Source organism: Epithele typhae (assembly GCF_022376455.1).
Source record: "Epithele typhae strain CBS 203.58 chromosome Unknown BXZ73scaffold_41, whole genome shotgun sequence".
Classification (NCBI taxonomy): Eukaryota; Fungi; Basidiomycota; class Agaricomycetes; order Polyporales; family Epitheliaceae; genus Epithele; species Epithele typhae.
Window position 1 is genome coordinate 221,721 of NW_025954232.1, and position 14,063 is coordinate 235,783.

General features: G+C 59.9%; 7 protein-coding genes across 7 annotated transcripts; 2 read left to right on the top strand and 5 right to left on the bottom strand.

Annotated features, from left to right (window-relative positions):
• Nucleotides 1-49: 49 nt before the first annotated feature.
• On the bottom strand, nt 50-827 carry BXZ73DRAFT_103503 (uncharacterized protein; the record flags this gene model as incomplete). The annotated part of the gene is made up of 3 exons (XM_048015600.1): nt 50-87; nt 123-388; nt 601-827. The coding sequence occupies 3 exons, from the start codon at nt 825-827 to the stop codon at nt 50-52; spliced, it is 531 nt and encodes a 176-aa protein (XP_047875712.1).
• A 1,705-nt stretch (nt 828-2,532) lies between these two features.
• BXZ73DRAFT_103504 (uncharacterized protein) lies at nt 2,533-2,836 on the bottom strand (the record flags this gene model as incomplete). Its single annotated transcript, XM_048015601.1, has 3 exons — nt 2,533-2,581; nt 2,639-2,744; nt 2,806-2,836. The coding sequence occupies 3 exons, from the start codon at nt 2,834-2,836 to the stop codon at nt 2,533-2,535; spliced, it is 186 nt and encodes a 61-aa protein (XP_047875713.1).
• Nucleotides 2,837-5,023: 2,187 nt separating this feature from the next.
• BXZ73DRAFT_50380 (uncharacterized protein) lies at nt 5,024-5,237 on the bottom strand (the record flags this gene model as incomplete). Its single annotated transcript, XM_048020422.1, has 2 exons — nt 5,024-5,072; nt 5,131-5,237. Coding segments are annotated over 2 exons (156 nt in total), but the record flags the coding sequence as incomplete, so codon positions are not given.
• Nucleotides 5,238-6,731: 1,494 nt separating this feature from the next.
• Nucleotides 6,732-7,058, top strand: BXZ73DRAFT_103506 (uncharacterized protein; the record flags this gene model as incomplete). The annotated part of the gene is made up of 3 exons (XM_048015602.1): nt 6,732-6,796; nt 6,871-6,922; nt 6,984-7,058. 3 exons carry the CDS (start codon nt 6,732-6,734, stop codon nt 7,056-7,058), a joined length of 192 nt encoding a protein of 63 aa, XP_047875715.1.
• A 1,214-nt stretch (nt 7,059-8,272) lies between these two features.
• Nucleotides 8,273-8,650, top strand: BXZ73DRAFT_103507 (uncharacterized protein; the record flags this gene model as incomplete). Its single annotated transcript, XM_048015603.1, has 1 exon — nt 8,273-8,650. The coding sequence occupies one exon, from the start codon at nt 8,273-8,275 to the stop codon at nt 8,648-8,650; it is 378 nt and encodes a 125-aa protein (XP_047875716.1).
• Nucleotides 8,651-9,029: 379 nt separating this feature from the next.
• On the bottom strand, nt 9,030-11,915 carry BXZ73DRAFT_91241 (kinesin-domain-containing protein; the record flags this gene model as incomplete). The annotated part of the gene is made up of 8 exons (XM_048025908.1): nt 9,030-9,440; nt 9,501-10,302; nt 10,360-10,419; nt 10,469-10,548; nt 10,603-10,722; nt 10,749-11,078; nt 11,138-11,396; nt 11,464-11,915. The coding sequence occupies 8 exons, from the start codon at nt 11,913-11,915 to the stop codon at nt 9,030-9,032; spliced, it is 2,514 nt and encodes an 837-aa protein (XP_047875717.1).
• Nucleotides 11,916-12,657: 742 nt separating this feature from the next.
• BXZ73DRAFT_91242 (uncharacterized protein) lies at nt 12,658-13,217 on the bottom strand (the record flags this gene model as incomplete). Its single annotated transcript, XM_048025909.1, has 4 exons — nt 12,658-12,722; nt 12,776-12,868; nt 12,924-13,003; nt 13,072-13,217. The coding sequence occupies 4 exons, from the start codon at nt 13,215-13,217 to the stop codon at nt 12,658-12,660; spliced, it is 384 nt and encodes a 127-aa protein (XP_047875718.1).
• Nucleotides 13,218-14,063: the final 846 nt, after the last annotated feature.

Below are 14,063 nucleotides of genomic sequence, written 5' to 3' on the forward strand. Positions count from 1 at the left end.
CGATGAGAACGCCGAGCGTAGAATGACAGCGTGTTATGTAAAGCGTGATCTAGACAACAATGCCAGCAATAACGACGAGGAGGATAACTGTGAGATTAGACTCCGGCCGTGTTCCTGCGGACCGGGATGAGCGGCGGGAGTGGGAGCAAGGCTGGGGGTCTTGGACGCCGTCACGGGCGAAATCGTTGCAGGCAACTGCGGGGTCGGCAAGCCGGTGACGTACACGGACGAGAAGGAGTCGTCGACGCACTGGACGCGGACGAGCGAGCCCACGTCGTCGTCGGACTCGTCATCGGACGCAGAGCGTACTGAGGCGCTGTTCAGGTTGTCGATGCTCGGTTCGTAGTACTTGCCGCGTAGAGACGTCCCGTTGATGTTCAGCACGCCACTGGACGAGCGTGAGTACTGTTCACTGAAGGGGTGAGTGGCCTCCAGCGATGAGAACGAAGATACCGTGCCACTGTCATTGCCATTGCCGCCGAGGCTGAGGTTTCGCATTGCCGATGATAAAGGGTGCTGTGAAAGTGGGGGCTTCGAGAGCGACGACATCGAAGAGTTGATGACTTCGGCAGACTGTACGTGGTTGGGAACAGGCTACACTTGCCGCCGAGTTCACCGATCCACCAGCCGTCGAGGGCTTCGCTGACGACGACGACCTGGTCCCTGACCTTGAAACTGGGCTCGTCGGTTGAACCGGCGGCGAAGTCGTGGAGCGCAATTACGCGCTTCTGTCCACCACCGTCGCTCCGTTGGCTCTCCTTCGACGACGACTCGAGCAGGCACGCCGGGACCTTGGGAGACAACGAAGGGAAGGCAGGGATTGACATCTTTGCTTATATGTCGTCGCATTAGACAGTCGGGGCAGCGATGGGGGAAGGAAGGAGCAAGAAACAAGATAAACAAGAGCTCAGACAGTCGTCAAAAGTTGCTCGACGCGCGCGAGGCACAAGCAAGGCACGCATGAGGCTGACCCAGGCCTCCACGCGAGTAGCCGGTTCTTAGCGCTGTCAAGCGCTGTTCAAACTGAGTTTGAACCGCTGTATGCGTTTTTTTGCAAAACAGGCCTATCGTTCTGATAACAGCTGTATTAGACGTACCTGCCACCCTGCGCTGAGCTCGGGTATATGGACATGGAAACGGCTTCTCCGCGGCCTCCTCTGGTGATGCGTCGCCAGAAACCCGGCTGCCGTGTGCGACCACAGAGCGCTTCTGCGAGCTCGAGGAGCGCAAGGGCACGTCTCCAGTGCTCGTCCCAACGGGACACAGGATGGATCATCTCGGCAGCTCATCTAGGTCCCTGGGTGTCGGGATCGAGCGCGCAACACACGAATGTATGTAAGTGCGGCGACGGACACGGGGACGCGAAGCGGGAGGTCGGTTGCTCCGTCTGCGAGCCGCTGTCGAAATCGACGCAGGTGACCTCCAGGGTGCTAACGCAGAGCCGTGCAGCCCGCGACGGCGGCGATTGCGTCGTGGCCTGCGCTACGCACAGTCAGCCTCGTGTAGCGTCGAATGCACGCCGGCATGGAGACGTACGTACATACCTGTTGTGCTCCGGTCTGAGCCTTCGGACGTCTGCGAATGTTGAGCCAAACTCCGGCCATGATGCGGCTATGGTCGTCAGGAAGGCCTGCGAGCGTTCCTACTGGTGGACGGTTTGCCAAGGGAGACGTTGGGGGATGTCGGTCGTTCTAAGGCCGTTCGGCGATACGCGTTCATGCTGGGCGAGTGCTTTGAAACGTGAGCTACGGGTGGGCATGAGATAAGCTTGCTTTTTTAAATTCCTTTCGTCGATGTTTATGTATGTGAAGGGGCCTGCAGAGAAAATGTGCCAAAGGAGAAGAGAAGTCTCTTGGACAGTGGTTGAGGAGACGTTCGGAAAGGCTTAAAGTTGCTTAAGTCTTCTTCAAGCCTTCGTTGCGGGCGGCTGCCTGCGGGAGTACAGCGGAGATCGCCGGCTTTCGAATTTCAATTTCATCATCTCTCTCGAGTCTTGCTGCCAATAGGGGTCTCCTCACTTTGGTCCACTGTCCTATCGTCACGGCTTCACATCAGATAGACAGTGGCAATGTCAGCAATAGCAAGCGCATATTGGAGCATAGCACGTTCCGATACAAACTCTAGAGTCGTTGCACTTTTCTCGAAGTGCCGACACACCGTGTTCGTCGTCGAAGCGTCCACTGACATACAGGCAGCGGTCATTCAAACAGTATTCCTGCTCGTCAACGTCATGCTCGTTGGGCGCGGTGGGAAAGCGCCGAGGTGACCCTCGAATCTCGAGCCATCTCAACTCACGCACAACTGGATCCAAGTGGGTACGTGGGTTCTGCGCATGAGTCCGCATTCCTGGGCACTGTCTTCCCTATCTCGGTGCATGTCCTCGACGTATAACGCGACAAGGCAAGAATAGAATAATTAAAGAGTGTGACACATGTACTGATATCCCAAACGCGCCCTCAGACCCTGGATATCGAGGCCCTCGAGCGCGCGCGTGGTCATGGGGGAGATAACAACGACACCATCCTCCGCTGCCTATGCAGCCTTGACACCGCAGCGCACGCAACGCTTCTCAACGTCGGAGCTGCACGCCAAGGGTCAGCGTCTCTGCAGTCACCGAAGCGCAGGCGAGGACACTCACAAGAGGCAGATGAGACCGCAGGGGAAGCAGACGATGGCGGTGATGATACCGCACACACCGTACTTCTTGGTGTAGTCGTGGTTTCCCGCGGCGCACTGGCCCATGACTGTGCCCGAGGTCGTATCAGTGGGCCGTCGGTGGACTACTGAAGGCGAAGGGTCACTCACGCTGAGCTTGGTACTCCTTGCCGGCGTCCATTGTTGTGGTAGTGTGGTTTTAGAAACGGGGGTGGCGAGGCGAATATGTGAAGCGACAGAAGAGTCGAGGGAAGGAGAAGAGGAAAACGAGCTGAGGAGGCAAAGGCGAAAGACGGGGACTGGTCTGGGGGATTCCGCTGGACACTCCCGCACTCTTATACCGCGGATGGCGCGCAACCGCACAGCTGATACGCGTGAGGGGTGGGCCCTCAATTTGCTTGGTCTAGATTTGGTGTGATCGGAAGCCAGCCAGCATCCCTCCACATTCGGACGCTATGACGACCCGACAGAATCACCGCCCAGTGTTTGGATTCCACCACACAGATGTCCACGGTCGCCCGTCCTCGTGGGCAGCAAATGCAGTACTTCAATCAGCTCCTCGCCGCGCCCCTCCTCTCGCACTGGTTTCCACATCCCACCCTCAGGAGCTCGGGGCCGGGCCGGCACAGCTTCACGTTCGACTTGCCTCGAGACGGCCGGTTCAAACTCCGCCCTCGCCGTCCGGCCGAAAACGAACGTTTACCCGACTGTCTTACCGCAAATCCGACGCCCCCAGCGGCGAGCGCTGATCGCGTACACATAGGACACCTGTGCCCGTGAGCCACGCATCATTTATACGCTTTCCAATTACACTCGTCGTCTTGTGCGGGTCGGACGCGATTTGCACCGGGTCGACAGCAGTGCGCCAACCCCCCCGCCCATCACAACCGACGCCTTCTGTGGACTCGTCTTCTTGATGTTCTTGCATGCCGGCGCCATCTCTAGCCGGACCTGTTGCATCCAGCCCTCAACGCATCGCGTCCTCCTTGAGGATCAAAACCACAATGTTGATTGGCGAACTGATCGTCTTGTCTCTTCTTGACTCCAGATGCACCCCCTCCATCTAACGGATCATCATTCACCCGCTAGAAGACACCACCTGAAGATTCGGTTTACTTAGCTGCGGTGCTCGCGAGGCGACTATTTGTCTCGATGCGGTTCGCCGCTGCTCTACCTCAAGGTTTGTCCGGAACAGATAGCATCGCTTCGCCCCAATTGCACGCGCCGGCGGACAACAGCAACCTCCAAATGGCTGTCCATATACTACATACAATGTTCTCTCGCTCCGCCGAAGTCTGGTATGGGCCTCTTGTCCCATTATACCACTGAGTAAATTCCTCCAGGCTCCGATCTTGCGCAACAGCCTCCGCTCGATCGGTCCCTGGCACCGGAACCGCCCCGCCCCGGCTCCCAAAGTTTGATACAGCATCTAATTCACTGATCAAACGCTGTGTCCTCAAGCTTCAAGCTCAAGCCTGGGCGCCCCCGCCGTAACATTCGTCCGCTCTCCGGCCGTCACCAAGTACGTTCGCGCGGCACTGCTTACGGGATAACCGCAGCGCACGACTTCCTCGCATACCACGCCCGCGGTCGTCGTAAATATTCAACAATCGTGATGAGGCGCGGATGCGGACGAACTTTGAAATTGATGTATGAGCGCCCCAGGTGCGGGCGCTGAGCGCGCCGCTGCCACTGCCGCTAGCATTTGGTCGCCGCTGTCGAGACGACGGCGCGGGTGTCTCTCGTTGGACGTTGAATGACGGGTCTTGACTATCGCGGCGCCCCCTTGTGTCCACTCGCGCATTACTCCTCCCACTCACAAGCGGGACCGGCGCGCACGTCAGCGGACACACGCATCGCGCGCGCGCGCGGAGGTTGGCAAAATGTCCGCAGATCCTTGAAACGGATAACACCACGCGCCACCGGCGGACGGCTTCATCCCGCCGGGAGGACCTCAGCATGCCGCTCGCGACCATCCGTGATGGGCGCAGAGGGAGGCCTCGGTGGCGCACGTCCCCTGTCGCGTTGCAAGCCTCCGGATTGACCGGAGCTTTGCAAATACTGAAGATTGCCGTACAACGTTTAAATGCCAGGCCTCGGCGTGCGTTCGCGACGACGTCGACGGGTGGCGGGCGCGGGCTGATGCTCGCGAGCGTTCAAGCACCGGCCGCGCACGCGCGCAGTTGTCCATGGGGGATGCGGGAAAGCCATTCCAGTAGAGCGTGTGCGTAGGTGTGCGTGTGTAGGGTACAACCGTGGGGGGACGTCGAGGGACAACAATAGATGGCAAGCCTATTTATGGAGTAGGATATCATAATTCGGATGGTGGCGGGCAGCTAGGAACGTGGGGGCACAGGCGGCTCAACGCTCAGCCAACGCGCTGGCCACAGCGCACGCAGCGCTTCTCGACGTCGAGGCTGTGCGAGCGGATCAGCGAGGGCTTGGCAGGGCGGGCGGGCGAGAGTCGAGACTCACAAGAGCGCGATGAGGCCGCACGGGAAGCAGGCGATGGCGGTGATGATGCCCGCGATGCCGTACTTGGTCGTCACGTCGTGCTGGCCTTGCGCGCAGAGCGCGAACACTGGAAAGACACAACGGGACGCGCGTCAGCCGCTATGCGGAGGACATGGACGGGGAGGGAGAGGCGCTCGTCTGTACGGCCTGCGCTTTACCGCGATCGACGGGCTCCGGCCAGGGCATGCTCGCCACAAGCCAACGATGACGGGGGCGAGAACGCGGACGACAGAGAGGGGAAAGAGGCACGCACGTTGCTGCTGGTACTGCTGCCCTGCAGCTGCGTTCATGCCCGTCTGCGGCGCGGAGGTGTACCCGCCGACGGGTCCCTGCGGTGGTATCGCGCCCTGGAAGTACCCAGACTGCTGCGGGGGCGGCCCAACCGGCGGCGAGGGGTACTGGGGCGTCGGACCACCGTATGGTTGCTGCGGCGGGTAGCTTTCCTGCTGGGGGGCGGGGCCGTGTAGTTCGGGGGCGGTGCCTTGGCGTCCATCGTCGGTACAACGGTCTGCTCTGCGGGAGGGGCGCGTTTGTGGTCGGGGTCGGGGAGGAGAATGGCGGTGCGGGAGGGGAGGAGAGAGCGGTGCGCCTGAGAGGAGGGTGGCCGGCGCGCAATTATATGGGGCCCAGGGGATAGGAGCGGCCCCGCGGCAATGTCGGGCGGGGCCAGAGAGGGCTGGACGGCCGTGGGGGAGGCAGTGCGGTCGACGGCTCGACATCCATCTCTCAAGTCGGCTATGACGTGTTGGCGGGAACTTGGCACATCATCAAACCCACTCCCGCGCCCGGAGTCTGTTGCAGCTGGTAACAAATGGATAGACATCGCACATACGCAGGTCTCTATCGATTATGTGTTACCACTCATCAGCTGTAAGCCGGTCCCAAGTCTGGACGTTCGCACAGGACGCGCTCCCCGGCTATTAGGCGAAGCCGCAAGCGATGTGCCAAATGAACCAAGGTGAACCACAGACGTCGGAAATCACGTATGTCTCACAGCACCGCCAATCGGGTCTGCACAGCAAAGGTGCGTGAGTTGTTCTTGCAGGAAAACTCATGGGGTCTTTATGCGTCCAGAAGAGAAGTTTGCGCCCGACAAACACACTCCCACACTGGCGAAATGCGCCAACCTTTCATCAGCCCCTCATCCGGACTTTGCACAGCTCGCGCGTCCTCTCGGCTTCACCCGAGCCCCCGATTTCAACGAACACCTCCCCGAGCGTCCACATATCTGCACTGCTTGTAGGGTTTCTGGGTCTCAACTGGCCGTCCCGGCGGTGCGCCCGCCAAGCTCCTTTGGATCGACAACCCGCGGCTATGTGAGCGTGACGAATGCAATCAGATCCTGTCCGTCGATCCCCACAGCTTCGGCAGCACTCCGACTTCCTGTGGTGCGCTGAATGTCGTAAAATAATGATCAAAGAGCGCGTGCGCAAGCAGCGGCCGAGGATGCCCGCAGTGCTTTCACCGGACCGACTCCCACTGCTGGCTCGCAATCCGACAGCGCGTTGTATGCTCGATTGCGCCCGGAGCGGTTCGACTCCACGCCAAGTTCGTCCAGACAGATGCGCCGTCTCGTTCCCGGCAACGGAACTGGCAAGGTGTGGTCGCTGAACACCTGGAAGGCACTGTGAGCGTAAAACCCAGCGCTCGTGAGACGCCCTTGTGCAGTGGCATGCACTCACCTCCCCCGCACGCCGGCAGCTACAAGCGGCTCCCCTATATCACCCTCTGGGCCGAGTGCCCCGATATCATGGTGCCCTCTTCCGGAAGCGGTGCACACCAAAGACTGGGACGCCGCCTCCGACTCCGGCGAGATCGCCCACTACGTCGACGCGACCTACCCTGAGACCCCGCAGCTCGTGCTCGCAGGCTCGGACGCTGAGCGCTGAGCGCTGAGCACGGAGCCGCGCTCGAGCGGCACGCACTCGCCCTGCTCGCGCTCCCCATCATCCCCTCGCAGCCGAGCCCGCCCAGCGCGGCCTACTCCGTGCGGGAGCGCACTCGAGAATACGGCGGCATGGCGCTCGAGGCGATCGCGCCCGGTCCCGTCGTGCGCTGGCGGGGTGGAAGTGGCCGTTCTTGATGCATGATGGGCGACAAGGTGGCGTAGGTGGACGTCGCCGTCGCAGTGTGGTTGAAGGAGATCCCGAATGCTCTTGGGCGAAAGTGAGCAGCCGAAGTTGCTTTTGGCAACATGTGTGACCAGCTGTGACTGTACGCGCCACTCGTGACTTTTCGCGTCAAAGCCATCACGCTTGTCCATATCGACTATAGCCTTACGTCTCTTTGAAGTCGGTGATACTATTCAGTTGAAGTGCGCATGGACATACACTACGAATGGCGCTCTGCACGTGTACTTACTTGGGCATGTGCCGATCCTGACTTTGCAATCAACAGAGGCAATTGCGCGCTGGCTGGCCCTGTAGCGTTTAGAGCAGATGCCGGCGCTAGAGCGCGGGTCGACGATGCGGGCAGAAGGGGAAGAGAGGATGCACAGAGATGGAAAGACGTTGATGACGAAGTCGGGGAGAGACGAGACGCGGAACAATGAAGCTGTAAGCGCTGAAGGACGCTACGCCGACGCCGGGTTGAGCTCGCGAAGGGTCGCGAGCTTGGTGCGAGAGGCACCGCGGGCGCAAACTGCGGCGGCCGTGAGCGAGATACAAGTAGACGAGAACAAGGAAAAGGGGAGCAGAGGCTGCAAAAAATGCCTCAGAGCGCTCAGGCGCTCAGGCCTCAGGCTGCCGCACGTGGCAAAAACCGAATCCCCTACTTATCTGACCCATTCACCGCCCATCGCGCCCGGCTGCACAATGCACACCTGCCGCTTCCTGCCCAATCTGCTCCAGTCTTCTTCCTTGTGCTACGAACCAGCTGCGGCCCCTATCGCTGCGCGCGCAGGCCACCATCATCGCAGTCGCGCAGCGCGTTTCGGTCCGTGGTCGCAGCAACTGCGACGCGTGCCGCGCGCGAGCGTGGACGACATATCCGAACGCACATCCCGCCAGATCTCGCCGTCCTTCCCCAAGTACGCCTCGCACCTGAGCCCGCATCCGAACGTCAGCCACAGCCAAGCACACGGGCTCGAACCCCCTCGCGCGCCATGATCCTCTCCTCGCCCGCCGTGCGCAAGATCGCCGACGCCGACGTCGACGAAGTCACTCAACTCTTCGTCCACTCACTCGACCTCTCTATCCCCGGCGTCACCTTCTCCACCGACCCCCAGTACGCGGCGCTCGACCTCGTCGCCGCCTCGCTCCGCAAGCGCCTCTTCCCGCCGCGGTCCCGCGAGGCGTACGTCCTCGAGGACCCCGCGACAGGCGCGCTGCTCGGGTACGGGAACGTCAAGCCCGAAGGCGGCCCGGCGGGGGACGCCGACGAGCTCGACATGTTCTTCGTCAAGGCGTCGGAGGGCGGGAAGGGCTATGGAGGCCTGTTGATGAAGGCAGTCCAGGCGGAGTTCGCGGGGGCCTTTGGGTGACGGTCTTCAAGAAGAACGAGCGCGCGATCGGGTTCTACAGGAAGTGGGGCTTCGAGATGGTTGAGAGGCATGAGCACGCGTTGAATTTATCCATGGAGGATGCAAGCAAGGAGGAGACAGCATGCATGATGAAGTGGCCTGGCAGGAGCAGTGCATGACTGAGCGGCGTCCATGGGTTGGAGGATGGGAGGAAGACATGTAGGTGTTGTGATACTTGTAAAATACGGAATCGTACATCATGGTCAGTATGCGCAGGGTATAGTGTACATATGGCGCGCGGCGCACGGAATGCATCACAGCTGCCGACAGAGTCAGCTGGAGATTGTGACACCGGATCAAAGCAGACGCACCAAAGACAGCAGAATAAGTCAAAACATCTCTACACAGGCACGTTCTCTTTCTGTCCTAACACCTCCCTCGTGGGACTCTGCGACCCTTTCCGCGACAGAAACGGGCTCTTCGGTGGGGACATGGACACGCTCGTCTTCTCCAGATCTATACTGTCGTCTTCACCGCCGTCCCACTCCTCTTCAAGGAGACTCGGCGGCGTGTTTTCCACGACCAGTCGTACCGGAGAGTCAGTTTCGGCAAGCGGAGACATAATGTTCTCCGCCTTCAGCAAGGAGCCCTTAGTCTTCTGGCGCTGCGCAAAGATGGCGGCTGCGCCCCCAGGCGCAGGCATGGGCGGGTTGAACTTCGCAGGAGCGATAGGGCTGCCCAGGCCAAGTGAGTCGAACTTCTTCACGAACGCAGCAAGCGCCTGGCGCTCCTCCTCGAGCTTCTGGCGTGTCTGCAGCGCGCGCGATGTGGTCAGCGCAGCACATTCCGTCGGATCCCGAGAGCCACGTACCCTGCGCTCCTTCTCCAGCTGCTTCACGAGCTCGTCCGCCCACACCTCCTTCTCCTCGCGGAGCCGCACCTCCCTCTCGAGCCGCTCCGCCCACTCCTTCTCGACGTCCTCGCGCACCGCGCGGAGCGGCTCCCCGAGGTTCTCCTCGTACCCCTTCACGACGATCTCGAGCTCGCGGATCGTCTTCGCCTGCTCGCCCAGCACCCGGTCCTTCTCGCCCTCCGGCGCGTCCGGCGGCAGCTGCGGGCGCGCTAGCAGCGCCGCCTCGAGCGACAGGATCTGCGTCGCCTGCGTCTCCATCTCCCGGCGCGCCGCGAGCAGCTCCTGCTGGAGCTGGTACGGCGACATGTCGAAGTCGACCTTGACCGGGCTCGCGGGCCGCGACTCGTCCCCCCTGTTCTCGTCCACCGTCTGCGAGGTGAGGATGAGCTTCGTGAGCTGCTTGATGCGCGCGTTCAGGTTGTGCATCGCCAGGCTCTCGTCCAGCTGCTCGCGCGCGGACAGCCGGCGCGACTTGCCCGCGGGGCCCGCCGCGTCGGACTCCTTCTCCGAGAGCCGCTTCCGGAGCTCCTCGATCTCCTTGCGGTAGCGCTCGAGCAGCGCGTCGGTGTCGACGACCTCCTTCTTCTGCGCGTGGAGCTGCACCTTCTTGATGCGCTGCGCGAACAGGAGGGTGCTCGTCGACTCGGCGACGGCGCTCGCGTCGGGGTTGATGGTGGCGATGACGGATATCCTGGCGTTGCCGGAGAGAGACGGTTGGAGCATGCGTGTCAGCTTCGAGTTGCGGAACGGGACGTGGTCGCTGCGGGCGAGGTCATGATCAGCGAGGGCGCATCCAGGCTCCTTCGGGAGCACGCACCTTTTGCCCTTCGCCGAGTTCTCGGCGAGGGTGGAAATGACCGAGCCCAGGGTGAGCAGACTGGGCAGCCGTAAGTACGCATGCTGACGCAGGGGCTTGTGCTACTGACCTGGTATTGATGTACTTGCCTTCCCTTGTGCGTTCCTTGTCAGATGTTGCTTTCTCTGAGCCCGCCAAATCGATCAAGCTCTGCAGCGGCTCATTAGACTTGATACAACATCCCCGAGCAGACATAAAACGTACCAGCACAGAGGTCTGAACAGTCCTCCCACCCCTCGCCTGCAGCCGCGGGCCACCAGGTGTGGGTGGCCTGAAGCCAGGCGTCGTCCGCCCACTAGGCACTTCATCACCGCTCCCCGCTCCCTACTCTCGATGACGAGTCGGAAGACGCTGTGACTGCGACTGCTGCGCTCATTCCAGTCCGTGCTCGCCGTGCGCCGGTTGCCTTCACCCCGCTGCAGGACCTCGTGCACGCCCTTGAGGCACGTCACGACCTCCTCGCGGAGTGGGGTGAGGATGACGTTCGCGCCAGAGCCCTGAATCTGGACTGGCTGCGAGACGGAGGAGGACGGCGGGGCGAGGAGGTCGTGGATCGCCTCGTTGTAGATCTCGAGGTAGGAGCAACGGAGAAGGTACTCGCGCGAGGGCTGGCGTTTGATGTACGCGAAGACGTCCTTCATGGCGCGCGGGATAATACCGGGCTGGTCTTCATCTCCGGACTGCTCGGGCGAGCGATCATCGATACTGGGCAGCATGCAACAGGGGAGGGCTAACGCACGAGTGTGAATGTCTTGCCACTGGCCGTCTGCCCGTACGCAAAGATGACGGCGTTGAATCCGTCCATGGCTGCACAGACATGACTGCGAGCAACGGCGTTATAGACGGGCTTGTTCTCGGAGCCGGTGAGGACCTCGTCGAAGCGGAAGTCTTGAGAGACCGTCGCGGCAGTCTTCGCGTGTTCTCGTTGGAGCTTGATTGTTTTCGGACTTGTTGAGGTACTGAGATCCCAGGCCGAGGGGTTGTTCGAGGGCCGAACTCTGTAGACCAATGTCAGCACCGGAATATACACCTAACGTGGTTGTAGAAAGAGAGCAGATTACTCACCTGACAGACACCAGCACCTTGTCCTCCTTTCCGTAATCTGAACCCAACAAAGCCTCAACCTCATCCACTGAGATGTCCCCAGCCTCGGTGACCTTCTCGAAGTCGACCAACGCCTCTTCGGGATCCACACGGCTCACGTCCATCTCGCTCACATTCGGCATGAGGAACGGGCTTTCTGACCCCTTTCGCGGAGAGACTGGCGTTTTGGGACGGCCTAGCGACCCATCGCGGCTCTTGCTGCGGGAGGGTGTTTGGGGGACGGAGATGGAACCGGGTTTGTTACGAGTGCGGGACTCGACAGAGAGCGGGGCCTTGTACTTCTTGGTGGTGTTGAGCAGGCTGGGTGTTGTCGAGCGTGGGAGGCGGGAGTCATCGTCGCCACCGGCGAGGGAGAGGTTGCGCTTGGGAGTGAACGGTGCCGGGCGAGCGATCTTGCTTGTTGATGAAGACATTTTAGGTGTGCAATTCCGCCTGAGAGGCGGATCTTGATGTACTGAGGCGGCGGGCGAGACAACACGGAGTGCGTTGAGGTGTTAACGGACTCGAACGACGGGCTCGTTGCGCTCGGCTCTTTGAACCGCGGGAACTCGCGTAGCGCGACGACATCACGTGAGCGCGATGCAAGACCTTTGGAAGTTGGCGCCGTTCGTCAAATTTGCATCTTGTCTGATCTCATCACACTCGCCCTCCACCCTCTCTTCCCTTGTCTCGTCTCGTTCCCCTTTGCTGTGGTCTCTGGCATGGTCTTGATTGAATGAATAAGTGAGTGTACCTAGTATTTGTTTCTCGCCATCGTCTATGATTTCACAAAACGAATGATTTAATGAGCCCAACCCGTCTCGACACTGTCGAACGGGTGTGACGACCAATAGCACTTGCTGAGACTTCAATTCATTTACATGATGGTGTTTGGTGGCTGTTGCTGACTCTCTTCGCTGCATCAGATCCGTCGACTCTAAGTCATTTGCACTGTCCAACCTCAGCTGCGTCGCATGGCGTCGGCTGAGCCTCTTGGGTTACTTCGACTAGCAGCTCTCGCAACGGCATATCGTAGACTTGTATTCGATTTAAATCCGATTATAAAGACTATCCTACGAACATGTCGTCGAATGAGTCCAGAACGATCCGGCTCGTAACGTAAGGTGTGTCATGAAGGTTCATCAAATCGTGCAGTCAAATGTCCAGACACACTCATCAATTGCCAATCGCGGCGCTGATAATAGTGAAATTGGCACTATCGTTGCCGGAGTCTCCGAACACTAGAAACGCGGTGAGTAAAGCCGCGAGGTGTGCGAGGACTCGATCAACTCACAAACGATAGTGTAGTCCGTGCCAGCATCCACCTCAGGGACAGTCACGTTCACGGAGCCATCCAAGATGTCGAAGCCGGAAGCCAAAGGGTGGTCTATACGCATGAGAGTCAACACCTGGATGCCTTGCGTGTTCTATCCCAGACTCACCGATGTCCAGAAGGCCGCCCTTCGCGAGGACCACTTCGCCCTTGGGGTTCGTAATTTGCTGGGGCGCGTTCGAAATATCCCTATCCATGGAGGAAGAATAGCAACATCAGCGCTGGTATTGTCCGGTCGCGCGCAGAAATAGACGTACCAAGTCACTGTCTGCTGGGTGCCGACAATCCAAACGTCACCGGAGGTCGGGCTTGTGACAGGGGGCACGAAGACATCACGAACGACGAGAGGGAAAGCAGAGACAATGGCGAAGAGGGAGAGCATGAAGGTGAACAGGGAGAACATGGTGAGCCTGGACATCTTGGTGAGTTGGTGCGTGGGTGGGAGGTGGATGAAGACGAAGAGTCGCGTTGACAAGCACTCAGGTCCGGATGAACGAGACGAGGCGAGGGGACGGTTGGGGAAGTGTCGCGGACCCGGGGAGGTTTATATACCCCTCTCGCTTCGCCTTCACTGGCGTGCGAGCCGCCGCCCGCGCGCCGATCGACTGTGGAACACAATTTTGTGATCACGTCACTGGTGCAGTGAGAACTTTCTGTGCTCCCCTCGGGGCTCCGCGTACTGCTTTCTCGAGGCTTACGAATTCCCAGGGGTGACCTGTGTTTGCTTCGCTCCTCGCAGTCGCCTGCTGTAGGGAGCATGGACAACCGCGGAGGGCAACTATGGGCGCTTGCGGCCGTGTGCCGGTACTTCTGTGAAGAGCGTGTAGCCGACGCCAGAAGACGAGACATTGTTACGCCTATCTGCAAGCTCCGACTAGACATGACTGGTACATTGCTTTCCGCCGGAACAAGCTGCGAGGTGATGCGAACAGAGGAGGTTAGTTTGGTATATCGAACTTTCCAGCACAGCAGGGGTTGAATCAATCTGTGATATTGAATGCTAACCACTGCAGCGAAATGGAGCCGTGTTGCATTCACTGCCTGGCCTTGATGCTGGCGTGATATGATGGAACTGGTTTTTATGTTAGCAACTGTGCAATCAACTTTAGTCTTTTTGCGGCGGCTTTGTTCAACGAGCTTGAGATGGGCGCTCCGTGGTGTACAAGGCTTAGCGACCTAGGACCCAGTCGAGGTCATGCTATGCCCTATCGGTTGGTTCGATGAACCGTGGACGGCCCGTAGCCTCGTG